The sequence below is a fragment of the Panulirus ornatus genome, chromosome 49 (genome assembly GCF_036320965.1).
Source record: "Panulirus ornatus isolate Po-2019 chromosome 49, ASM3632096v1, whole genome shotgun sequence".
Classification (NCBI taxonomy): domain Eukaryota; kingdom Metazoa; phylum Arthropoda; class Malacostraca; order Decapoda; family Palinuridae; genus Panulirus; species Panulirus ornatus.
The window spans coordinates 4,602,752-4,630,553 of NC_092272.1; the positions used below are offsets into that span (position 1 = coordinate 4,602,752).

Consider the following 27,802-nt stretch of genomic DNA (forward strand, 5'->3'; position numbering starts at 1 on the left):
TGGTGACGATTCTACGTCCAGTTCCGCTGAGCTGTGATGCTCCGAATGGCATTTTGAATTTCCCCCAACTGGTTTAAGGTCTGATCTACTTGTTTTCACTGGTGTTATGTAGCCCTCGTGTCTTTAAGTAGCTAAGTAGAGGTGTACGAGGTGTGGGGCTGATATACATAAGGCGATGCTGGGATCCAGGCTGTATGATTCAGCAGGTGGTAAGTTTTAAGGATGCTGTATTTAGGGATGTGCTTAGTTTTAGGTTACTGGGTTTTTTTTTAGGGTTGTATTAGAACTTATGCAAGCTCATTCAGGTCTAGAAACGGTTCTAGGCCGCTGTATTTAGGGATGTACGAGAATTAAGGCAAACTTATTTAGGGCTATAGAGTGTTTTAGGCTATTGTATTAAGGGCGAATATAGGGCTTAGACACCCTTGTTTAGGGCTATACTAGATTCTAGTCTACCCTATTAAGGGATGTACTAGATTTTATGCTGCCATATGTAGGATTACACAAGGGTTATATGGGCTAGACGATACAAAGTACAGTATGAGGTGCCAACAGAATACAACCCTGTATCTGTCACTGCCTCTTTTAAACCCACCTTGTGCACAGGACGAACACTCTCTGAACGCCCCAGTGTCTTGTCGAAGTCGCCCCTATCCACCACAGTCGCTGGCCTACCCCACACACACACACACACACGGAGGCCGAAGCGGCGGCGGAGGTGGGAGGCCTCTCTAACCGCGTGGGCGTTTGTTCATCGTCCTCACAGAGGGGAAGGCTGCGATTAAGAGGATAATTGATGGTAAGGACGATGGTTTGGAGGTATGATAACTGCCGGGGGGAGGAGGGGCCGCGCGGTCCCTTGGCCTCGCTCCTCTCCCATCCCGTCTGAAAACGGATTGTGGTTGATGGAAGGGCATGCACAGCATTAGGATATATATATATTGGTGGCGGTCTTATAGGCCGTGTTTGTAGAGCGAACGGGGTGAGAGAGAGAGAGAGAGAGAGAGAGAGAGAGAGAGAGAGAGAGAGAGAGAGAGAGAGAGAGAGAGAGAGCTCACAGATCAGGTGCCTTCCATTTGACGGACTTTAGGTTTGCCTGATTGACTGTAATAAATCGTCTGGGGTCGAGACGGTGTGTGTGTGTATGTGTGTGTGTGTGTGTGTGTGTGTGTGTGGTTCTCCAGTTCGACGCTATGATCCCCGGGTGCGGTGGCCTGACTGTGGAGGGTCGAGCTCCAGGGGTCGTGCTTGCGGAGGGAGCTCCTAACAGCGAGCGTGAACTCCGCCGGGGGAGTTGACACATGGGCGTGCGTCGCGTCTTGGCGATGACGGTCTGGTCTCTCTCTCTCTCTCTCTCTCTCTCTCTCTCTCTCTCTCTCTCTCTCTCTCTCTCTCTCTCTCTCTCTCTCTCTCACACACACACTAATTTAGACGGAGATACTTAATGAGTCTGGAACAGCGAGAATGTAATAGATGGTTTAGTCACGCATTAACGGAGGGTGATTGGGAGAAGGTCATTTATCAGGCTCTAACGACGCTGGGCAACTCACTCTCTCTCTCTCTCTCTCTCTCCCTCCCTCCCTCCCTCCCTCCCTCCCTCCCTCCCTCCCTCCCTCCCAAGGCCTAGGGAGTTGCCAAATAGGCTGGTGATTCCAACTCCTCGGGCGCGAGAATATTTCTTAATGTTTTCTCTTAAATGTTTTACAGTAATTGTCGTCACTACGATCATATCTCTATCTCTACGGTGTCTCTCGGTGACCTAGATGGTTTTGCGAGACATTACCACTAGTTTTGCAGCTTAATATCCGCGAAGTTTATAGACTTTTTTTCAAGATTTTTCCCTCAACTTTTCGTATGTCTTAACGGGCCGAATTCTGGCTGGAAATTATATTCCCTCGGACGATGGTTTATTGAGCCGGGTGTGTGATTATTGTTTACCGTGACTGATTACCTCATTTGACTATTGTTCCGTGGTTGAATTTACGGGGGGGCGAGTGCGATTTGTGTCAGATGGTCTGGTAATGTAAACCTCAGTGGGGAAATGAGTTTACCTTTAATGTACCTAACCTTAATAAGTGTTAAATTAACGGTCAGAATGCCGATTGTAGTTTAGACACACGTGTAGGTCTGAGAATACTTCCATATCGCTACTTATTAAACTCAAGGACTGGGGGGTTTGTGAGGGGCTTTGTGTAGAATCGTACCGAACGGCAGTTTATTGAAGTTAATTTTAAATGATTTATTGTCTAGATAAACACAGACAAGGGCGTTTTAGTGAGAGTTATGAGAAATACGTTCTTTGCTGATATTATCTTACCGGTAAATATACGTAAATGGCATTGCAAGGCTTCATACATGCTGCAAGGGGAAGATATCATTTTTTTTCCCATCCAGTGGGGAATAGGTTTGCGTAGAGGACAGTCAAGAGGAACAAAGCCTGGGGCGGGAAATCTTCCCCTCCTGTATTACACTCCAGACGAAAGAACAGTGGAAGAAACCAAATAAGGATAGTTTTTTTCCTTTAGTACTCACGCCATGGGTCCTTGTACACTCCTCGCTACCTCACTACACCGGGAGGTGAAGAACATGCATGGGAGATGAATTTAAACCGCTTTGGGCTAGTGTCAGTATGATATGTACGACTATAAAAATGTACGTAGCTGTGATTTATTTACGAAGGAACATACGACTGCTACTTCCCAGTATGTCTTTGAATATAAGGAACAGTACGTAGCAAATCAAGGGACACCTTTACTCCCAGAGGTCAAGTTTAAGGGATTGTATCTTCTTACTTGAGGGGTTACGTTGCCCTATTCAGGGGGTTAAGTCGTCATATTCAAAGGGGTCCTACTCAGGGGGTTAAGGCGTCATACTCAAAGGAGTCCTACTCAGGGGATTAAGTCGTCATACTCACAGGGGTCCTACTCAGGGGGTTAAGGCGTCATACTCAAAGGGGTCCCCCTCAGGGGGTTAAGTCGTCATATTCAAAGGAGTCCTACTCCGGGGGTTAAGTCGTCACACTCAAAGGGGTCCTACTCAGGGGGTTAAGTCGTCACACTCACAGGGGTCCTACTCAGGGGGTTAAGTCGTCACACTCACAGGGGTCCTACTCCGGGGGTGAAGTCGTCACACTCAAAGGGGTCCCCCTCAGGGGGTTAAGTCGTCATATTCACAGGGGTCCTACTTAGGGGGTTAAGTCATACTCAAAGGGGTCCCCCTCAGGGGGTTAAGTTGTCATACTCAAAGGGGTTTTCCTTCATCCGTCATCTCTCTAGTTAAGCAACCATTCCTTCGTGACTCAGGGGAAGAAATTCTGAGAGCGGGCGAACACAAATAGTGTGGAAGGTTGAAATCCCTCCGGGCATAGCTGAGAAGGATGGGTGTTTGTGTGTGTGTTTGTGTGTGTGTGTGTTTGATGGGGGAGGGGGGGAGGTTTAGGAAGGAGTTGGGGAGTATGTTTGGCCAGGGGAGGTGGAGGAGGCACCGGATGTACCAGGTTTGAACACACAAGATCAGGTTTGATGAACACGTTCCGTTGCCTAAGAATCCGGGGGTTGAACACAAGATCAGGTTTGATGAACAGGTTCAGTCGCCTAAGAATCCGGGGGTTGAACACAAGATCAGGTTTGATGAACAGGTTCAGTCGCCTAAGAATCCGGGGGTTGAACACAAGATCAGTTAACTCAAGAACCGAGGTTGAACACAGAAGATGAAGTTTAATGAACAGGTTCAAATGACCCGAAACACGGAGTCGAACAGAGAAGCAACACAAGGCTGAGGGAGGAAGCGTAATGAACAAGTTTAAAAAAAAGATCTTCCCTTTGAAAAGTTTAACAGGAATCTGGTGGCGAAGACTTTGTTATCCTGCGAGAGTTTAAAAGAAAAAAGAAAAAAAAAACTTGAAATATATACGACTTTGACCTGAGTCGAGGAAGCTCCGGGCTCAAGATGTTGGAACTTGCTTGAAAAAGAGTTCAATTACTGTCCCTCACAGTTCGACGGGGTGAACGCGGTAGAAGGTCGTCGAAGGACATGTGTGTACGTGAGGGCGCCTCTGTACGTAAGGACGCGGGGATGCGTGGAAAAGGATGACTGTTCTTGATGAGTTGGTGGTAAGGGAAAACGTGTGGCCTCTCCGATGGAACGGGTATAGAAGAGATGGGGAAAGACAGTAGCGTAAGTAGGACTTTGGAGGTCGACTCTCGGTGCTTGTAGAGAAATGGTTGTGACATGATGCCACACGATGGCTTGCTCGGGAGGTTAATAACCAAGTGGGGGGGATTAAGGATGATCACTGTTATAGGAGACTCGACTTGAAAGGTCAGAGCTACTGAGGAAGGGACGGTCAAAGAGAATAAAGAGAATATATATATTGATCGTTTTGAGGTAAGAATTGAATTTAGAGGAAAAAAAAAAGGTTTTAAGGTCAAGTAGTGACTGATTTAAAAATGGTTTTAAGGTCAAGCATTGACTAACGTTAAAAGCTGGATATCTAAGGGACTCAAAGGTCACTCCTGCCTCTCGCAGAAGGTCACGAAAGGTCAGAGCTGGCCGCTGAGTCGTATGGTACGACTGTCCACTCTCATCCAGGGTACTTGACTTAACATTTTGGCGAGTCCTCCCTTTATTCGTGACTATCCTGCTCCCGTTTTCTACGCGGGGAATTTCCTCTCAATCCCTCCCCCCTCCCAGACCAGGGTGTGTGTGTGTGTGTGTGTGTGCGAGGGGAGCCGTGGGTGGAAGAGTCTGCAGAACCATTCCTTTTAAACCCTGATCCCCCTGGGGAGATGACCTCCTCCCAACCCCAGGACCTCCTCCTCCCCTCCCAAGAGATTATCTCTCCCCAGCATCTCGTCGCCAGGCCGGACAGGGCGTCGGCTCATGTCAGCCATGAGATGCCGCGCTGCCGGGGAAATACGTAGTCATGTATTTCGCGCTCGACCGTTGGGACTCTGATGATAGCGACGCTGCCGTACGTATGATGAAAGTGGTTATCATCCTCCCTGGGGGGGGGGGGACCTCCACACACACACACACACACACACACACACACACACACACACACACACACACCGTATGATGATGACTGGTTATCAGCTCACGTCCTGTCATCGTATGATCACCCGGCATGACGGTGGCGTTCCCAAGGGTTCTCATCTTCGATGACACACCCACTTCGATGCCCGCTTGTGCTTGTGCTTCCTCCCTCCCGGTCCTTCCCCTTCTGCTGCCACCGTCGACACGCCGTGGTCGCTCTTGGTGTTACCGGCTGAGGGAACATCCTTACTGTGCGCCCGGACCACAGCATCGCCCATCCCTCATCTCAACCTTGCGGGATATTCCATCTTTTATCAGCATCGTCGTCTGATGATGAGCCGCCAGCAGACCTTTCCAGAACACATTCCTGTTGAGGTAAAATCCCGAAGTTGTGTTCGTAAGGGGCGCAATACAACCCGTGGTTGTGAAGACCGGATAGAGGTTGTTAATACATCTGTACGTCTGTCGGACGAAGCTTGTGTGTGTGCTTGTAGAGGGGGATGTCTAAGTCTCGTAGCCTGGAAGCGGTGAGCACGACGCTGGAGGCCGCTTCCAGGCTTCGCCCTCCCAAGGTGTTGGGCTCGGTGGGCCCTGGAAGGCGCGAGGATTCGGGAGGATCCCGGAAGAAGCTGGGTGTCACATTCCCTCCCTCCCTCCCTTCGGCGGTGACCTCCTGCCTGGCAAGGTTCCAGGGAGGTCGTGAACCCCCTGGCTTTCCCCTCTCCCTCTTTCCCCTCCCCCTTTTTCGTCCCCCCATTTCCCTCACACACCCTGCAGAGCTTCCTCTTCTCACGCCTGTCACCCTGATTATATATATATATATATATATATATATATATATATATATATATATATATATATATATATATATATATATATATATATATATATACGTGCTTTCAATTTCTTACCAGAGGAAGCCCTTAGATATAACCTATATCCTATTCAAGGCAGGGGAAGGGGTTTATGGCAGTGGTAGGGGGTCTTGAAGGAGAAGAGAGAGAGAGATGGTGCGGACGTCCGTCACCAGTGAGGTATACACCGTGGCGCAGGAAGAGGGAAGCGAGAGAGAATCCTGTGACTCACTCCGTCGCTGAGGAGAGGGACATGATCACCGGGAGCCGCGGACTGAGTGTATGTACAGAGGAGGTGGATGGGTTCCTCCCGTCAGATGGTGTGGGTGAGGGAGGGGAGAGACGTCGAGGGTTCTTGCCTCGGGCGGAGGAGGTGGTGGTGGTTCTTCCTTTCTACTAGGGAGGTGGTGGTGGTTCTTCCTTTCTACTAGGGAGGTGGTAGGTGTCAAGGGTCCAGGAGCGAGGTACTGGGTTGGGATCCCGAGAAGAAAACAGTACGTGTAAGTGAGAAGTACGTGAACCATGACACTCGACGCCACCTGTCACCACGAACCACCACAGTGCACCACTCGTCACACCCACACCACCACCGTACGCCCAGTGCCACCGCCGCCACACACACACACACGATAGCCGCCACAATTCTCCACAGACCATCTCTCTCCACCGCGTCCCTCACAGAACAAGATATCCTTACACACGTTTGTGTTTCCTGCCCTCGCTCGGCTGGCTCCGTCTCCCGCGCCAGAACACTCCATCACTCATCCCCAGATAACCATCCACCATGCCCCCCTCACAATCATTCGGCACACCTCCAGACAAACCTCCACCCTGCCCCCTCCACCATCCACCACCCCCAGACAGCACTCCACCTTGCCCCTCCATCACTTGCCACCCCCAGACAGCACTCCACCTTGCCCCTCCATCACTTGCCACCCCCAGACAGCACTCCACCTTGCCCCTCCATCACTTGCCACCCCCAGTTAAACCATCCATCTTGCCACTTCTTCACTTGCCACCTTACAGAACCCCCCCTCCGCATTGCCCCTCCGTCAATTGCCAACTCCAGACAACCCTCCACCGTGTCCCTCCGTCGAATGCCACCTCCCAGACAACCCTCCACGCTCCGCTATAACTACCATACCAATGTTCTTCGCCTCACCAAAAGAAATTCCAGATGGTCAAGGGCCTCTACCCTCTGGGCGAACGCCCCTCCAACGCCCCGACAGTATCCGAGCCAACCCACCGAAATAAGTGCTCTTCCCCGGCAATTATATAGCGAGTGTTTGCCCACCATTTCCCGCGCGACAGCCGATCCGGCTGGGCAAAGAAGTGAAATCTTGCGGGAGTTTACCGTGGAGTGCAGCCGCCCTGTTGACGATGCGGTTCATTTTACGTCGTAGTGTAAACACGGGAGACAAATGGCGCGGGTTCGACTCCCTCTTCACGGCGTCCTATGTGTGTGTGTGTGTGTGTGTGTGTGTGTGTGTGTGTGTGTGTGTGTGTGTGTGTGTGCTACCGGGCCTCTCGTTTGTCTTGGGTGTTTGGTTATTCCTGTTTGCGTCTCAGTTTTGCCGACGGGACGGGTGGTGTCGCCTGTCGCAGTAGGTCGCCTTCATTAATGGTATTTCATCTCTCTCTCTCTCTCTCTCTCTCTCTCTCTCTCTCTCTCTCTCTCTCTCTCTCTCTCAACACACCCCCATTCCCCATTCCTTTCCCCTCTTGACTACAGTGACCTAATTACCATCCATTAAGGACACTCAATGGTAATAATGGGGGGCGGTGGGTGGGAGAATGAGTCGCTTCGATATGAGACGGAGGAGGTATTGTGTTTTGGTTTCGATAGATTGCATTTGGTTTGATTGCAGTAATACAGTAGTTAGATTAGGTATTGTATTACCGTTCAACCCCTCTGATGGGGTTGGGGATATTCATCCTAGCCAAGCGGCGGACTCATTCTGCTCAAGATCTGAGCCGAAGATGGTGAGTACGCTATGCTGACGGAAGGAACGCTTATACTCATCATACTCGAGCTGTGAGCTTAGTATGCTCCGGAGAGTCCACCATGCTCTCACATTATACTCATCGTACTCTCGCGGTGATCACATCGTACTCATCGCCCCTACTCATCTTACCTTCCTTACCCATCGTCCAACTCATCTCACCTCACCCATCGGCCAGCTCATCTAATCTTACCCATCGCCCAACTCATCATACCTTACCCATCGCTCAAATCATCGTCATTCCGTGTGGACCACCACTTGCATCTGGGCCCTTAACACCCCCCCGGTCTTACACCATCTTCGCCACCTTTATTGCAACACTCATCACCTTCCCCTCCCACGGTTCATCGAAGCGCATGACTCAAGGGAGAGTTCATACCCCCCACCCTCCCCTTACCTCCCCCTTTCTGTCTTTAAGTCCACCTCCTCCCCTCCCCTCCCACCATCCCAATACCGGGACCCCGGGCGGGATTATAAACTTTGGAGAGGGATGTCCCGGGAATTCCCAGGACGCAGACCTTGCAAAAGACGGGGAGAGAGAGAGAGAGAGAGAGAGAGAGAGAGAGAGAGAGAGAGAGAAGGCACCAGACGTGGTGGTGGTGTCTTAAGCAAGCACTCACTCCTCCTGCAGGCGGCGTCCCCGTCTGTGCGATTTACGTCGTCTGTCCTGCAGGCGACGCGCGACATCCTTGTCGCATGTACGGGTGTCTTACGACCACTTATCGCCCAGGAGAGGGCGAGAATTTCGGCTGAATTCTTCACCCGCGACCGCGCTCTTGTTTTCGGCTGTGATTGTTATAGTCCATCATCCCGTTTAGAAAATGGGACTCCGTTTTCTTCTAAGATTTTTACGTCTTTTCTTTGAGTCGCCTTCAAGAAATTTGATACATTAATCTACATTCAACGCGTATTATAGACGTTGATAGGCAACAGGCTATGAAGAAGTATATGTTTTTAATATATTTTCTTATATTTATTGAAATAACGGTTTAATTGCACTCCAGAATATTTTTTTCCGATAAATATAAACAAACTGTTCCTCTTGTCCATCCAGCGGCATGTGTTGTGCACACTGACGACTAATATTCTCTTCGGATCACCGCTGGATCCAAGTGTCACAGAATGTGGATGATTTCGAAAGTAACGGTTCTGCTGGGGTGTTGCTGAAGACAGGAACTTTTGCCATGATATTCTAAGAATATGTTAGAATATTTTAGACTGAGATTACGATGTTAGGAGTCGTGTGTGTGTGTGTGTGTGTGTGTGTGTGTGTGTGTGTGTGTGTGTGAGTGTGTGTAAGTCATTGCGTGCGGTGCTTCAAGGCTTTCACAACACTCGCTTGTGAGAATTCTGGTAAACATATTCTAAAGTCTCTCTCTCTCTCTCTCTCTCTCTCTCTCTCTCTCTCTCTCTCTCTCTCTCTCTCTCTCTCTCTCTCTCTCTGTATTAAATTCATTATTTCTTTTTTCTTCTCAACACACACACACACACACACACACCAGAGCGTGTCCATTCATCTCCACAAAGGACGTGGAGCCCATAGCGTTGCACCCCCTGTGGGGGCGGTGCTTGACAGCGGCCAACCGCACTCGTCGCCTCAAAGACCCTCCCAACCCTCTTCCTCCTCCCCCCTCCTCCTCCTCCTCGTGTCTACTCACGCCAGATGGCCCGAGACAAAGTTCCATCGTTCTAAAGAGAAGGAAAGGTGGCTCGGAGGCACACACGTAGTCCTAAAAGAAATAATTATAAGAAAAATGGTGCTACGGACGGGAGCTGGGAGGAAAGTTCCAGAAGGCATGATAATGCAAAGAAAACGAGAGGTGGTTGTGTATACTTCATGGAGTTCATAGAGTAGATAGATGGAAGGCGTAGAAGGCGACTAAGTGGGGCGGGAGTGGATGGATGGAAGTCCTCCCCTCCTGTTTTACTCTCCAAAAGGAGGAACAGAGCAAGGGGCCAAGTGAGGATTGATCCATAAGGCTATGTCGTTGGTTCTTGTCGCCTCTCGTCGCTCACGGGGAATTTTTCCATGGTGGAAATTGAGAGTTTTTAAGGAAAGTGAAGGAAAAGTAGATAAGGTTGAGAGGCGTGAGGTGGGGGGGGGGGGGGGGGAATACGGGTGTAAAACTCTCGCTCCCAGTAAGACAGGAATGATAATTCTCTCTCTCTCTCTCTCTCTCTCTCTCTCTCTCTCTCTCTCTCTCTCTCTCTCTCTCTCTCTCTCTCACACACACACACACACGCACACGCACACAAGATGCCAATAGTGAAGCCACTTTTCGCTGTGTTAATGACAGGTAACAGGGATGGATGGGGTCTGTTGAGCCAAAGTTCCACTGAGCAAAGATCCCCCAAATACAGAGCCTTAGAATGTAAAACGCGCGGCCGGAAAAGTTCAAAAGTTCAAATTGTTTGTACGTGAGAATTTATAGGATGTGGAGCTTATAAAAGCTTAGGAATTCTTAGCACTAAGTTACTTAGAATTAGATTCTAGAATGTCAAACCAAACGAAGGACAAAATAACCCCAAAGTAGATTCTAGAATACTAAACTACCCGAAGGACAAAATAACCCCGATTCAGTCTTTTAGAATTGGGTATTCAACATTGTGAAATGAGGTTTATGCCAGTGATTGTGATAGGACTTTATAAGAACACGGTAACTCCTCCTTTAAGGGAATTTGAAAGCGAAAATGACCCCAATTGAGCATCTGAACAAGGCATATTGTATCCCCATAAAGCATTGGTCATCTACAGGTAAGGTTGTGTGTCCTGGGAAACAAATATTGAAGAAAATGTGGGAGGTGTGTGTGTGTGTGTGTGTAGGGGAAAGGGGGAATTCCCCAGAGTGTTCTTTAATATCGTCATACACTTATACATATCCTCGCTTGGCTGTTTCTGATCCTAATCTTTTACTTTTTGAGAAAGTGATTGTTAAAGGAAGGTGAGGATTTCCAGTTCCTCAAAGTCTTTAAATGTGCAATTTGGTATAAGGGAAATCAAGCCAGATTTCAGTATCATGAGATAATGTTTCCAATAACTTTTAGGTGTGGAATTTGATACGTGGGAAATATTGTTAAGTTTTGACGTATTTTAAAGAAATCCAAATTCTTTAAATTTGGAATTTTGTACAAGGGAAATGAACCCCAAGTTTAGATGTATTCAAAAAAATTCAAAATCTTTAGATTTGGAATTTTATGCAAGGCAAATAAACCCCAAGTTTAGATGTATTTAAAAAAATTCAAAATCTTTATATGTGGAATTTGATATACGGGAAATAAAGCCAAACTTTCGTAATTTTAAAAAGTGTCCTAAAAAAAAAAAAGTTGAGTAGAGTGACAGCGAAGAATAATGAGAGGAGGGGGTGAGGACACGCTTGGCTGGCGTCTCTGAATACCACTCAAACTCAACCACTCCTCACTAGCCTTGTGGGTAACTGCCGCCTCGGAGCCTCACAGAACCAGGGTTCGGTTCCCTCCAGGTGGTGGATGGTGGGGAGGTGGTGGACGGTGGGGGTGGGGAAGTGGGGTGAGGAAGGGGTCGACATGAAGGGAAAACATTTTTAACTTTTCAGTTTATTTTGTTATTTCGGATGCGTTTTTCTTGTTTCTTTCCTTTTTTCTCTCTCTCTCTTTTCACAAGTTTTGTTATCGAGTTTATCTTGGTGGTTAAAGGAAAGCGTCTTGCACAGGGCGTATGGTGCGTATTATCAGCGTTGCCTGCTGGCCTCGTAGTTGCAGCGTATACATTTCATTGCAGCGTTCTCGTGTTTCACTCGTACAAATTGGCTTCATGCAGCGTCCTTCGGGGGTGGTTGAAATCGGCATGACGCAGTTTCTGGTTGAAATCGGCATGACGCAGTTCCTGGTTGAAATTGGCATGACGCAGTTCCTGGTTGAAATTGGCATGACGCAGTTCCTGGTTGAAATTGGCATGACGCAGTTCCTGGTTGAAATTGGCATGACGCAGTTTCTGGTTGAAATTGGCATGACGCAGTTTCCTTGTATTCGGATGGCCGTAGGAATTGGCGTAGTGCATCTTGGGAGCTTCATTTCCCCCGGGATTGTGAGTGTGTGAGTCTCACAAGCGACTGGCTTGACGTGGTGAGGGTTTCGTAAAAACAGTCTGGGTGTCGTATTTCATTGGATGTCTTGATAACTCTCTATCCCCCAATTTATCTCTTCATTGTATGTCTTTATCCTAGCCTATCCTGTCTTATTGTGTAGGTATCTGAGCTATCCCAACCTATCCAGACTTAATGAGAATATGATTAACTTATCCAGGCTTAGTGAGAAGATGATTTACATTTCCAGACTTAATGAGGAGATAATCAACTTATCCAGACTTAATGAGGAGAAAATTAACCTATCCAGGATCAATGAGGGGATAATTAACCTTTCCAGACTTAATGCGAAGATGATTAACCTATCCAGAATTAATGAGGAGATAATTAACCTATCCAGGCTTAATGAGGAGATAATTAACCTATCCAGACGTATTGAGAAGATAATTAACTTATCCAGACTTAATGAGGGATAACAGACCTATCCCAACCCCATGTATCCGACCTGATCTCGTTCATCCGGCCTCCTGTGCAGGTCTCCGCTGTTTAACCGGATAGTTCGGATGATCTCGGGTATCATGATTTCGGTTAATTATAACGACCGCGTCTAACGAGGTAGTTACGAGATTAGAAATTATGGGTCGACCCCGTTTTCTGTGCGGTGGAAGTTTCTGAAAGGGAGGGGGGGAGAGACTTTTTCTCTGTGTAAGTTGAAGAATAAACCGGAACTTTCTTAATTGTAATGGGATTACGTGTTCTTCTCTCTCTCTCTCTCTCTCTCTCTCTCTCTCTCTCTCTCTCTCTCTCTCTCTCTCTCTCTCTCTCTCTCTCGTGTAATGTACATGAGTTTGTTGTTTTTTTTTCATCTCTTTGTCTTCAAATGTCACCTGTAATTCCCTTGACCTTCAACCAGATAATTGAGGGTCAGGTCAAGGGCCAGGAAGCCGTGCCTGCGAATCGCACCGTCGTGCTCAAGGGTCGCACCGTCGTGCTTCAAGGGTCGTACCGTCGTGTTCAAGGGTCGTACCGTCGTGCTCAAGGGTCGTACCGTCGTGCTCAAGGGTCGCACCGTCGTGATCAAGGGTCGTACCGTCGTGTTCAAGAGTCGTACCGTCGTGCTCAAGGATCGTAACGTTGTAATCAAGGGTCGTGCCGTCGTGCTCAAGGGTCGTACCGTCGTGATCAAGGGTCGTACCGTCGTGCTCAAGGGTCGCACCGTTGTGATCAAGGGTCGTACCTTTGTGCTCAAGGACCTTAGCCCTGTTTTCAAAAGAAATTGGTTTCTTAAACCGTAAAGAAAAAAAAACCTGTATACACCGCCTCCATAGACCATGTGTATATTTAATGAGTTTCAAATTTAATTAGCAACAAAGAGACCAAATGTTCCATATAATGAGAATTTTACAGGAGAGAAAAAATGAGAAAAGCGAGTAAGAGTTTTAAATGAGAATTTGCAGCTTAAAGGCGAGTCAAGTTGTAAATTAGTATTTACCGTAAAAAAAGAGGGTTGGCGTAAATTAGAATTTACGAAAACCGTCTTTCTCATTGTCAGAAGAATTTTATTTGGAGGGGAAAAATTTTACATCCGTGATATTAATAGAAAATGGGAGTGCGTTAGGAATTTATTTATTATAAAAAACATAATTGCCAAATTTTATCTTTATATATATTTATGAATGGATTTTGGCTGATAGGTAAATAAACAGTTTTAATTACAAAACGAGCTTGATATAAGGTCGATAGGTAGAAACGTCGATGAGGTAGATTGATTGAAAAGTCGGTGAGGTAGATAGATTTGAAAAGTCTCTAAGGTAGATAGACTGGAATAAGGAACCGGTGTTGGGGCTTGATGCAAGGAAATATCCGCGACCACCACCAATGTTGGAGGGTTGGAGACGTTCAGAATGTCGGAGGGGATCAGTGCGTTCAAAACCTTCTTCCAGAATGTTCGAGACGCTCAGAATATTGGATGGGATCAGAGCGTTCAAATCCTTCTTCCAGAATGTTGGGGGCGTTCACAGAATGTTGTAGGCGCTCAGAATATTGGATGGGATCAGAGCGTTCAAAACCTTCTTCCAGAATGTTGGGGGGCTTTCACAGAATGTTGTAGACGCTCAAAATATTGCAAGGGATAATAGCATTCAAAGTCTTCTTCCAGAATGTTGGGTTGCGTTTAGAATGTTGAACGCATTTAGAATGTCTGAAGCGTTCAGGTCATAGAATGCGTTCAAACTGTTGCTGGCGTTCAAGTCACTGGAAGAGCCAAGGACAGTCTAAGGCTCTGTAGGGAGTTCATGGAAACACGACCCCCCTCAGGCGTTTCCAGGAATGCCACACCTTTCCAGGTTTAAGGCGATTCCAGGAAGGTCACATCTTTCCAGGAGGTCCCCTAACCTTTCCAAGGGTCGAGATCTTTCTAGGGATTCCAGACCTTTCCAGAGGTTGAGTAGCTTCCAGAGGCTCCAGACTTTTCCAGGGTTTGGGATGCTTCCGTGGGTTCCAGGCCCTTTGCAGGGGTTGGGGTGCTTCCAGGGATTCCAGATCTCTTCAGAGGTTGAGAGGTTTCCAGAGATTCCAGATCTCTTCAAAGGTTGAGAGGTTTCCAGGGATTCCAGATCTCATCAAAGGTTGGGAAGTTTCCAGGGATTCCAGATCTCATCAAAGGCTGGGAGGTTTCCAGGAATTCCAGGCCTTTCCAGGGGCAAGATGCTTCCAGGAGTTCCGGGAGGTGGAATGGTTATGGGGTGAGCCAGGTTGTGGAATGGATGACCTCTTTTATGAAGATGATCCTTAGGCCGAGGCGCGCACACACACACACACACACACACACACACACACACACACACACTACTATAGCGTAATAAGCGCGCACTTTCGTTGGACACGTAATTCCCTCCAACACTAAGGATTCGAACCGATACCATTTGGGTGGAAGCTAAATACACTAATTATATATGAGGCTTTGGGCCTCGGAGCCCCATTGGTGCGCTCCGTAGCGTAGTGGGTATGGTGCTCAGGACGAACACAGATGGCAGCGGTTCGAGTCCTTCGTAAATGGTAGGGGTGGGGAAAGTGGAGGGGTAGTGTCGGTGGCGTGGAAAGGGGGTAGTGGCGGAAGGGTAGGGGCTACGACCAGCATTAGGCTTATCACCCCGTGGTCACCCCCCCCCCCTTCCCATGGTGTTCGAAAGCCCCACCTCCCCGCCCCCCATTTCCACGTGATGTAAATATTGAAGTACTGACCACACTGTAAATTGAACCCTTTCTTTTTTTCCTAGGGGGACGGTGTGTGTGTGTGTGTGTGTGTGTGTGTGTGTGTGTGTGGGGAGGAGAGGGGGAGGGAGGGGAGCTCCTCTCTCACGGCTGGGTATATACTACCCTTTCTCTCCCCACACCCCTTTCCCCTCCCCTCCCCGCCTGGCGGGGTGTGGGTGGTGGGGGTGTGGGCGCCACACCGTGTGTTGACTCTACGGCAGAGGATGAAGGGCACGTCTGCCTCACCGCTCGAAGGGCACGTCCCTCACCCCCCCCCCCCCCCCCGTCCCTCACCTCCCCCCACCCCCGGGTGTTTTTTTTTTTTTTTGTGTGTCCCGGGGATGTGTGTGGACAGGTGGGGGGTAGAGAGAGAGAGAGAGAGAGAGAGAGAGAGAGAGAGAGAGAGAGAGAGAGAGAGAGAGAGAGAGAATCACGTATGCAAATGCTGGAGGTGTTCTGCAGGTATCCTAGATCTCTCTCTCTCTCTCTCTCTCTCTCTCTCTCTCTCTCTCTCTCTCTCTCTCTCTCTCTCTCCCCCCGCCCCTCCCCCGCCAATCAATTAAGAATACCGGAAAAAAAATATGAATATCAAAAAAGGATATGTTCGACTTAACGTAAGAGGATTGGCGTTGTGTGTGAAACTTGTGACGCGCATGACCTACTTCTGACCCTGTGACGCGCATGACCTACTTCTGACCCTGTGACGCGCATGACCTACTTCTGACCCTGTGACGCGCATGACCTACTTCTGACCTTGTGACGCGCATGACCTACTTCTGACCCTGTGACGCATGATCTTCCGTCACTAAATGCGTATGACGTCATGCGCATGTGTGTTGTGCGTCATAGTGAACACAATGGTCGTCTTTCCACACGTTGAATGTCGTCCTCTTTGTCCAAAACATCAGTTCGAATCCCCTTCCAACACGGCATTGAGGACGTGAGGTTATACTGACTAGCTGGAAGTGGGAGAACCATTAATATAATCTGTAATTACTTTGGATGGTTGTTTGGCCATTAGGGCTTGTCTGTTGCCAGGGTTAATTAAGGCTGTCTACGTCATAATGGAACCATCACATAGAAAATTAATTATCATCCGTTTCCTCCAGGTGTTCAAGATAATTCTTTAATTCCAATTCTTTGATTACTTTGTAATTACTTTGTTTATGTAATTCATGCCAAGGAAGTTATGAGCAGCATTGATTCATAGGCCCATAGAACAAATATTATTCATTATGAATAAATGGTAATTTCATAGTTTACGTCCTACAGAAGTTACGAAATAGAATTATAATTTGCAATATCCTTTCTTTCATACTATTCGCCATTTTCCGCGTTAGCGAGGTAGCGTTAAGAACATAGTACTGGGCCTATGAGGGAATATCCTCACTTGGCCCCCTCCTCTTTTCCTTCTTTTGGAAAATTGAAAACGAGAGGGGAGGATTTCCAGCCCCCCGCTCCCTCCCCTTTTAGTCGCCATCTACGACACGCAGGGAATACGTGGGAAGTATTCTTTCTCCCCTATCCCCAGGGATGAAATGGAAATATATCCCTTGATATTAATTTGCAGAATCTAGCCTTTATTATTTTTACTCGGAACAATTATCAAGATTTATTCAACTTACTAATTATGAAAGTGAGATGCCTTATGGTTATTCTAGTGTACTCATGAACGTAATTAACCCTTCGTTAAGTATGTTATCTTTTTATATATATATATTTTTTTTTGGTGCATTGTGAATGAAAGTCTCTCCCCAGCTTAAGCGCGATCTCCCCCCCCCCCTCCCCCGGGGGGGAGAGTAAGCTTTTGTGGAAGGATGGGGTAGCTAGGCTTGACCTAGGGGGGTATACACCCCAGGGGGTTTACACACACTGGCAAGTACCTTGGTATACAGCCACCAGGAGTTGCTCCCCCTCTCCCCCAAGTGGCCACAAATGCAGAGGACGCTGGGAGAATGCACTGGGGAGAACGGGGCAGGAAGTTTGAGGATAAGAGGGGAGAAAGAAGAGACTTGAGGTAGATGATGGGGTGAAAAAAGAAAATAGGGAGGGAGGGGAAGGGAGGGGGAGGAGGATGATCCTGGGGAAAGAAAACGGAAAGTGATTCAGAAGTGAAGGGGGAAGAGGAGGGGTGTGAGCAAGCGAGTAGAGGGGGAAAGGGGGAGGCTCAAAGGAAAAACGGAGGGGGAGGAGAAGGGAGGGGGGGAGGAGCTCTAAGTCAGGGGAGGGGAGGGGGAGTGCTCAGGCGACAGTAGTGGACCAAGATGGCGGACGTGGCCTGAAGCACCGGAGGAGGAGGAGGAGGAGGAGGGTCGCGAGAGGGTACCACGAGTGTGGTGGCGTCATTGTGTTACACCCTCACCTCCACCTCCACCTCCACCTCCTCCCCCTCACCTCCTCAGTACTCTCAGATAGAAGAGGAACTACTTTTTAGTTTTTTTTTTTTTTTACATGTATGCAATGTACTCTCTCTCTCTCTCTCTCTCTCTCTCTCTCTCTCTCTCTCTCTCTCTCTCTCTCTCTCTCTCTCTCTCTGATTATTTTTTTTTTGAAGTCGTCGCGGCGTCAAAGCGAATAATTTTTTTTTTTTTTTTCATTTTTCTTTTGTTAGCCGAGCGGTGGCTCTGCTCAGATAACACAGCTCCGTCTCCATCGCTCAGCTCAAAACTTATTTTGTTCTCGCCTGGTTCATGTTTCGTCTCCCGTATTCGATATATATATATCGCATGTTTACCAAATGGCGTCCTAGCTACATCTCTTAGTTGTATATCAACTGACTGTTATATTTCTCTCTCGTGTTCTCCCCTGATGATGTGATTATTACACGAAAGTGCACTTGGGAACTTATCGTCTGTCATTTTCTCCGTGGACTCATGGGAATATATATATATATATATATATATATATATATATATATATATATATATATATATATATATATATATATATATATATATATATAACCCTTCCGTCATCTGCAGTTGTCACCTGGAGTTCACATTTCCATCCCCCGGTGCTAGAAGGAAAGAATAGAGAAAAAATAAACATGTCACGTGTCCATTGGTATGGTTGAAGGGGGAGGAGGGTTGTTGTGGGGAGGAGGGTTGTTGTGGGGGGAGGGTTGTTGTGGGGGAGGAGGGTTGTTGTGGGGGAGGAGGGTTGTTGTGTGGGGAGGGTTGTTGTGGGGGGAGGGCTGTTGTGGGGGAGGGTTGTTGATATATGTGGGAGAGAGAGCAGGGGGGGGGGGGGGAGTGGTTGTGCGTTGATCGGTATTTTCTAAGGGGTAACTTTACCATCAGCTACGTGTCAAAATCTTCCACAGATTTTGTTTCGGGCTGACCAACTGTGTGTGTGTGTGTGTGTGTTTGTAAGTACACAGACCACACCCCACCACCCTCCATGACCCGGGGGTAAACACACCACCTCCCTTGAGGGGGGGTAAGGTAAACATGGCTGGGATCACAATTCAAATTTTTGGCGCGTAATGACCGGGCCGCGCAATCGCCTGACCCTACGCAACGCCGCGCACACACATAACATCAGGTTCCATGAATCTCTCTCTCTCTCTCTCTCTCTCTCTCTCTCTCTCTCTCTCTCTCTCTCTCTCTCTCTCTCTCTCTCTCTCTCTCTCTCTCTTTCCTTCTCCCCACTTTTTCCTCCCCTTCTTCCATTCTGTATTCTTTCCCTACAGCCTTCTCTCGCACACGGCTGCCTTACATACATCACTGCTTCTCGTTTTCTTCCTCACCGTGTATCTTGATCCCTCCCTCCTCCCCCCCCCCTCCTGTGGTATCATATCCCCCCCAACCCACCCTCCTCGTAACGCCCATATCCTCGCACGTGCGGTAACCCAAGGACACACACCCCCCCCCTTTCCTCCACTCCCTCATGGAGAGAGAGAGAGAGAGAGAGAGAGAGAGAGAGAGAGAGAGAGAGAGAGAGAGAGAGAGAGAAGCCTCTCTCTTTAGGCCTAAGGTTTTCATTTCCCCCCTACCCGCTTTCCCTGACCGTAACACCTGACCGTCCCGGAAAGTGTGTTTCCACCGCCCTTCAGAGCCCAGTCTGCAGGATACAGTAATATACGGTTACATTGGCTGGGGGGGGGGGGGGGGTAGAGGAGGAGGAAGAGGGGGGAGCGGAGCGGGCGGGGAGGAGGGGGGCTTGAGGAGGGGGTGACCGAGCAACAGGAAACGAGGCGACGATCGCATTTGATGCTTCGAAGGTCGAATTATCAGATTCCATTGTCAACTTCCAGATGCTGGGGTGTTTGTTCTGTTTTCAACACACACATGCGACGTCTGTTTCTTTCATTACGCCGCCAAACCTTGGAACTCTTGTACAGGGTCATGTTATTTTTTCCGTAACAGCTCCGGCCTGACCCTTTGGCTTAAGGGTAGCTCTTCCACTTCTTCCAGAACTCTTTATAAGGTAATCATGTTTCTACATCTTCCTGTTGTTTAAGCCAGGTATAAGACAGGTTGGTGGGTGGGGTCGTCTATATGACCCTTTTTCGCTGAAACATTTCCCTGAAGTGTCACACAATATGACATTACTCCTACTACAGCTTTTTCGAGTTTGATAGATAAAAAAAATATATGACAAAAGTGGCCTAGCATCGATGAAGGGTGCCACTGGAATCAAAAAAAAAAAAAAATAGGTCTTGATACAACGAAATAGGAATTTAATGTTAGAACAATGCGCGGTCGAGGAGCGTTCGACATGATGAAAAAAAAAAAAAGAGAAAAGGTCAGATTTATCTCATTGTTGTCGTGAGTAGCCAAGTAGAAGGGAGAGGCAAGAGGAAGGGGTCGTCACCTCTTGATCTACAGCTTGAAGTGTCTTGCTCAAGGGGGAGGGGGAGGTTCTCTGCCCTGGAGGAGGAGGGGTAGGTCGTGGTGCTGGGTGAGGGACGTGGCGCTTCGCAGGTGGGAAGGGGAGTTGGGGGTGGCGTCTTAGGGAAAGGTAAGGTTCGGTGAGTGGGATGAGTGAGGGGTCTTCCGCCAAAGCGGACCAGTGGTTCTTCAAGGTGGATAGTGAGGTTCTGTTGGTAGAACTCGGGTTTCGATCAACGCCAGTGTTCTACACGGTGGACCAGAGGTGTTCTGCACGGTGGATATGGGAGTTCTACAACTAACGGGACCTGAACGAAGAGTTCCACGGGTGTAGATGGGTGAATTCCGTTGTAGCAGCGAAGGTATACGGAGGGGTGGGTGGGGATGGGCGGGGGTTCTGACGGGAACCATATAGCGGGAGGTCGTGCTCAAGGGTCGTAAGCGTTGTGTTTATGGGTCGTACACGTCGTGTTCATGGGTCGTACACGTCGTGTTCATGGGTCGTACACGTCATGTTCATGGGTCGTACACGTCGTGTTCAAGGGCCGTACACACTTCGTGTTCATGGGTCGTACACGTCGTGTTCATGGGTCGTACACGTCGTGTTCATGGGTCGTACACGTCGCGTTCATGGGTGGTACACGTCGTGTTCAAGGGTCGCACCATCGCGCTCAGACGAATACACTTTCGGGGTGTGTGGGTGCGTTCGGCGTCTGCAGTCGCCTGCTCCTGCACGTTGCATTACAAGTGGCCTTACCCTTCACCAGAGGTCTCTCTCTCTCTCTCTCTCTCTCTCTCTCTCTCTCTCTCTCTCTCTCTCTCTCTCTCTCTCTCTCTCGATGTAAAGGGGACAATAAATCTTCATCAACGGACCGTCACCGGAAGTCGTGACAGATCTTGCCCCCCGCTGACTCCAGCGTTTCCAGGCGGCCATCAGCTGGACCCGACGTACGCTCCCCCCCCCCCCCCCCCCCCAGGCAGGGCGACTGGGGAAAAAAGGAAAATGTAATTTCCAGAAATCCCACCCGAAAAAATGGCACTGAAAAAAAATACGTGTGTGTGTGTGTGTGTGTGTGTGTATATATATATATATATATATATATATATATATATATATATATATATATATATATATATATTTTTTTTTTTTTTTTCAAACTATTCGCCATTTCCCGCGTTAGCGAGGTAGCGTTAAGAACAGAGAACTGGGCCATTGAGGGAATATCCTCACCTGGCCCCCAAGTGCAGTTTCATGTAATAATCACATCATCAGGGGAGATACAAGAGAGAAATATAACAGTCAGTTGATATGCAACGAAGAGACGAAGCTAGGACGCCATTTGGTAAACATGCGATTGTCCACATGATACCCTCAAACAGCCAGGATTCGAACCCAGGACCTTTTGCGTGATAGTCGGCAACGCTAAGCACGCAAAAGGTCCTAGGTTCGAATTCTGGCTGTTGGTGGGTATTATGTATTGCATGAAAGTGCGCGCTTATATGCACTATATTCGTGTGTGTAAATATATATATATATATATATATATATATATATATATATATATATATATATATATATATATATATATATAAAGTTGTAATCTTACTGTGTTTGCGATCTATCAAAAAATGTTGACTTCTTTGCTAAAGAAATATTCTCGCTGTTTCGAATATTTTTGCCCCAGGCCTCCAAGAATTTTTGCGTCCCAGGGAGGGACGTAGATTATTTTTTTTTTTTACCACATGAATTTTTTTGCACTACTAGAAAAGTAAAGCATATTTTGTTTTATACTTTCGTCACCCATCGGAAAACACACACACACACACACACACACCTGTAAGGCATGACAGGTCGCACTTCAACTTGAAATTAATCCTCAGGTCATGAACTTATTTATTTCACAATTTGTTTGAAGGTCAGCAGTGAGCAGGAATTGCTAGCTTTGGGTTCTGGTCAAGGAAATGGTTGTTGGGTCAAGACAAGGACGAAACCTCACCTGTGTTGCACAGAGGTACGAGACGCCACTAATGTGTATATTGCAATGGCGATGAGATCACATTGGGGCCCGGGAGTTAGAGGCGAGGAGGATTATTTAGAAATAGATGCTTAGATGTTGGATAATAGTGATGGAGCCAGGAGGGAAGGCGTGTAGGTATCTGTGTCTGTTGAATGGGGATGGAGCCAGGAGGGAAGGCGTGTAGGTATCTGCGTCTGTTGAATGGTGATGGAGCCAGGAGGGAAGGCAGTAGGTATCTGCGTCTCTTGAATGGGGATGGAGCCAAGAGGGAAGGCGTGTAGGTATCTGCGTCTGTTGAATGGTGATGGAGCCAGGAGGGAAGGCCAGTAGGTATCTGCGTCTCTTGAATGGTGATGGAGCCAAGAGGGAAGGCCAGTAGGTATCTGCGTCTGTTGAATGGTGATGGAGCCAAGAGGGAAGGCCAGTAGGTATCTGCGTCTCTTGAATGGTGATGGAGCCAAGAGGGAAGGCCAGTAGGTATCTGCGTCTGTTGAATGGGGATGGAGCCAGGAGGGAAGGCAGTAGGTATCTGCGTCTGTTGAATGGTGATGGAGCCAAGAGGGAAGGCCAGTAGGTATCTGCGTCTCTTGAATGGTGATGGAGCCAAGAGGGAAGGCCAGTAGGTATCTGCGTCTGTTGAATGGGGATGGAGCCAGGAGGGAAGGCAGTAGGTATCTGCGTCTGTTGAATGGGGATGGAGCCAGGAGGGAAGGCAGTAGGTATCTGCGTCTGTTGAATGGTGATGGAGCCAGGAGGGAAGGCAGTAGGTATCTGCGTCTGTTGAATGGTGATGGAGCCAGGAGGGAAGGTGGATGGAGGGGGGGGGAGGACCTGGGGCGCACTGAACGATAAGAATGATGGTGATTAGAAGGAGGGAAGTTAATTAGAGGGCTGGAGGAAGGAACCTCGCTAGTCTGAAGGATGAAAACAGGACTGGACTGGAGGCTTGAGTGATCATCTTTCATGAGGAATGTGATGTTTTGTTTTCTTTCCTTAAGGAAAGAACAAGGGACGATAGGTTCGAATCCTGGTTACGGCAGTGGGTACACAGTCAACGTAGCTGTTCGTCCACCTCCTGGGGTTGGTCGATAGAATGGGTACCTGACTCAGGCTAGGACATATATATATATATATATATATATATATATATATATATATATATATATATATATATATATATATATATATCGTTTATGGAATGGCCTTGATTAGGGCCTCAGCTGCCTGTGGCGTTTCAGCTAACATAAAAAGAAACAGAAGTTTGTGAGAAATGGAAACTCGAGTTTGGAGTAATGATAGTTTAGGTTGATGGGGGAAATATCTGTGGTGGCAGGACCTACCTGGGAAAGGATTGGACGGGGTTATACACAGGATGTGGAACGGGAGGAAATAGTAGATGAGACACGTCTTAAAGATAAGACCCATTTCGCATTCCTTGACCCAGCGCAATGGAGCTAGCGTGTGTCCTCACCATGCCCTGATAGTACCCCAGTATCATGTATCACTCTCCTCTCTCGCGACGCCTATTTAAATCACGCTCATCATTCATTCACGTGATCATTGATCCGCGAAGCTCCCGCTCTCAGCGTGCTATTAAGTGTTTAGGGTGGGGGGAGGAAGGTGGGGATGTCGGTACATGGTAAAATTCTCTTCTGAATTCTTGAGATGTTGGCAACATTGTCAGACATGGCGGCATCACTGTGAGACGTGGCAACGCCGTACGTTTTTGTTTACGGAAGCAGATGGTATCTTGTAGCTGTCATGGACATATCTAAGTGTCATGTGCCTGTCATGCAGTAATACTTGGCACAACGATATTCTATTAATTTCTAACTGCACTTTCCCCCGTTTTTGACGGAAGAAAATGGGAAGAGCAAACTTGGGACACAAGATTTCCATTGCTCTTTCTCATATAAGTTCGAACTTGGCGCGATTATCACGCCGCCGCGGCTTTAATTCCGCGCCAAAGTTGGCGTGGGTGGGGGGTGGGGGCGTAAAAGTTAGCCAAGCGGACGGATCCCAAGCCAAGATCACGCCCGATCCCTCCATCCACCTCAAGGCCAGCGAATTCCTTTTTGTCTCTCTCTTTCTTAGCCATTGTGGATCGTGGTCCACTACTGGGCCATGAGAGGGGACGTCTGGTCCACGCTAGGGGCTTGGGACTGGCTCGGTGGGCGGAGGTCGACGAAGGAATCACGACCAGTGTAGAAAACGGTGTGTTAAGTTGGAAAGAAAACTTGTTTTCAGAAGCCTTTGATGAACACGACGGTACGACCTTTGAGCACGACACGGGGCGACGCCCTGAGGATGATGGAAGGTCAGAGGTCGGGGGGTCGTCTCGCTGCCCAGGGGTCGTACCGTCTTGCCCAAGGGTCGTACCGTCTTGCCCAAAGGGTCGTTCTGTCTTGCCCAGGGTCGTACCGTCTTGCCCAAGAGTCGTACCGTCTTGCCCAAGGGTCGTACCGTCTCACCCAAGGGTCGTACCGTCTCGCCCATGGGCCGTAGGTTCTTGCCCAAGGGTCGTACCGTCGTCTTTAAGTCGATGAACCTGCAAGACATTTTCTTTTTACTGAAGTAAATCAGAAGTAAAGAATAAAGTATGCCTTACTTTATCACATAGGAAGTATGATTTGTTTTATTTAATAGAGAGTATTCTGTGCTTTACTGGTAAGTTGTATCCACCCAGCGAGACATTTTTGATTCTTATAGAAAATGGGGAATGGTTGGAGGTTTGGTGGGGGTGGTGGGGTGGGAGCCATGAGTAGGGAGGCGTCCTACATCGTCTTAATCACCCCCCCCCCCCTCTTGCGTCACACCGTCGCCTTCCTCTTCCTCTCCCCCCCCCCCGGGCGTCACACGGTCACCACCCGCCCTCCCTCGTGGCGTCACAAACCCTCCCACCCTCCTTCCTGGCGTCACACCACCCCACACACCCTCCCACCTAGCATCACACCCCCAACCCTCTTAGCGTCACACCGTCACACACCCCCACCCTCCCTCTTAGCGTCACACCGTCACACACCCCCACCCTCCCTCTTAGCGTCACACCGTCACACACACCCACCCTCCCTCTTAGCGTCACACCGTCACACACCCCCACCCTCCCTCTTAGCGTCACACCCCCTCCCCCCACCCTTCCCTGGCGTCACACCCTCACCCTCTTCCCCCCACCCGCAGGCGGGCTGGTCTGAGTGGTCTGATTGGTCTCTGTGTTCCCGCACCTGTGACGGGGGCGCGGCTGTACAGACCCGGCGATGCCGTCACTACACCGGCTGCCGCGGGGATTCGGTCAGGTAAGTAAACTCCTTTTGGGTTTACCTCTTCCCCGGACGTCAAGTATGGGTTTACCATCTCTATCGGTTTGCGGGTCTGTGCATGAGTTTACCTCTCGCCTCTATGTCAGTTTGTGGGTCATCCTATGCATGGGTTTACCTCTGGGTTTACATCTGCCTGCGTATCAGTTTCTCTGGGTTTACTGCTTCCTGAACAGTTTTCATAAGTCTACTTGTATGAGACCTTTTAAGTTTACCTTTATAGTACCTTTTATAGGTTTACTTTACATGTATACCAGTTCCATGGGTTTGCTTTTGCCTGTAAGTTACCTTTCGTGGGTGTACCTCAGTGTCTATGAGACTATGTGTTCATGGGTTTACTTTTGAGTATTGAATTTTGTTGGTACTCTTCTTCCTGGCTGTGGTTTACTTCTCGCCTGTATATGTTTGGTTGGGTTTACTAAAACTTGTACGTCAGGTTTCATGGGTTTACTTCTCGGTATACACCTGTTTTCCTGGGTTTACTTCTGCATGTAACCCTGTTGTTTTGGTTTACCTCTAACTGTAGACCAGTTATTGTCACTACCTATATATATGTATGAAGTTTCGTGGAAGATGTAGACTAAATAGTCTTCCTGTAAACTGTCTCATTAATGTACCCAAATGCTGTTCCATTACCAGTTGATTGTAAACTAAATGAGATTCACTTTTGAGTTTCCTATTGTGTCCTGTAAACTATTATATGTCTTTGGTCCCCAGCATATGCCTGCTTCCCCATTAGCAAGCCAGCAACATAACCACGTCCTCCCCATACGGACCCATCCTCCCCCAGAGAAACCCCATTAACCACCGTCCCCAGAGAACCTTCCTCCCTTCCCCCCAGAGACACCTGGGCATCAGAGCCACGCTTTCCTTAGGGAAAATGATTTCCATAACCCCTTTTCCCAATCCCCCTTTGTAAACCTTCCCCCCTTACAATGATTTATCCCCCCCCTTCAACAACAGAGGAACCCCTTCACTTCCCCCCATCTCTCTAGGGAAAGCTGTCACTGCTCTACTCCCCCAGAGAAACGTCCGTCGCTAACCCCTGGGGTTGCAACCTTAATCCTCCATCCACCCCCCCACAGATCCTAACCCCAGATTCAACCCCTCACCCTAACCCCCCTTTCCCTCAGGTCCTTATTTCAAGCCTTCCCCAGGTGGTAACCCCAGATCCGTGGTAAGTGGTAACCCCCAGGTCCGTGCCCCAGGGGTAGTAACCCCAGGTTCGTGCCCCAGTGGTAGTAACCCCAGGTTCGTGCCCCAGTGGTAACCCCAGGTCCGTGCCCCAGTGGTAACCCCAGGTATGCGCCCCAGTGGTAGTAACCTCAGGTCCGTGCCCCAGTGGTAACCCCAGGTCCGTGCCCCAGGGGTAGTAACCCCAGGTCCGTGCCCCAGCTGGTAGTAAGCCCAGGTCCGTGCCCCAGTGGTAGTAACCACCCCAGGCCCGGGCCCCAGTGGTAGCCCCAGGTATGCGCCCCAGTGGTAGTAACCTCAGGTCCGTGCCCCAGTGGTAACCCCAGGTCCGTGCCCCAGTGGTAGTAACCCCAGGTTCGTGCCCCAGTGGTAACCCCAGGTCCGTGCCCCAGTGGTAACCCCAGGTCCGTGCCCCAGCGGTGGTAAGCCCAGGTCCGTGCCCCAGTGGTAGTAACCACCCCAGGCCCGGGCCCCAGTGGTAGCCCAAGGCCCGTGCCCCAGTGGTAGTAACCCCAGGTCCGTGCCTCAGTGGTAGTAACCACCCCAGGTCCGTGCCTCAGTGGTAGTAACCACCCCAGGTCCGTGCCCCAGTGGTAGTAACCACCCCAGGTCCGTGCCTCAGTGGTAGTAACCACCCCAGGTCCGTGCCCCAGTGGTAGTAACCACCCCAGGTCCGTGCCTCAGTGGTAGTAACCACCCCAGGTCCGTGCCCCAGTGGTAGTAACCACCCCAGGTCCGTGCCTCAGTGGTAGTAACCACCCCAGGTCCGTGCCCCAGTGGTAGTAACCACCAGGTTCGTGCCCCAGTGGTAGTAACCCCCAGGTCCGTGCCCCAGTGGTAGTAACCCCCAGGTCCGTGCCCCAGTGGTAGTAACCCCCAGGTCCGTGCCCCAGTGGTAGTAACCCCCCAGGTCCGTGCCCCAGTGGTAGTAACCCCCAGGTCCGTGCCCCAGTGGTAGTAACCCCCCAGGTCCGTGCCCCAGTGGTAGTAACCACCCCAGGTCCGTGCCCCAGTGGTAGTAACCCCCAGGTCCGTGCCCCAGTGGTAGTAACCCCCCCAGGTCCGTGCCCCAATGGTAGTAACCCCCCAGGTCCGTGCCCCAGTGGTAGTAACCACCCCAGGTCCGTGCCCCAGTGGTAGTAACCCCCAGGTCCGTGCCCCAGTGGTAGTAACCACCCCAGGTCCGTGCCCCAGTGGTAGTAACCCCCAGGTCCGTGCCCCAGTGGTAGTAACC

General features: G+C 49.1%; 1 protein-coding gene across 10 annotated transcripts in view; it reads left to right on the forward strand.

Moving 5' to 3' along the window:
- The window catches only part of nolo (no long nerve cord), a 372,128-nt gene that overhangs the window by 241,906 nt on the left and 102,420 nt on the right, over positions 1-27,802 (forward strand). For 9 of the 10 annotated variants that reach the window (XM_071690856.1, XM_071690859.1, XM_071690862.1 and 6 more), the window contains exon 4: positions 25,238-25,353. The exons of the other annotated variant lie outside the window; for it this stretch is intronic. In XM_071690856.1, the coding sequence (XP_071546957.1) occupies positions 25,238-25,353 (116 nt within the window). The remainder of the gene's footprint in view (positions 1-25,237; positions 25,354-27,802) is intronic. 10 annotated transcript variants of the gene reach the window in all.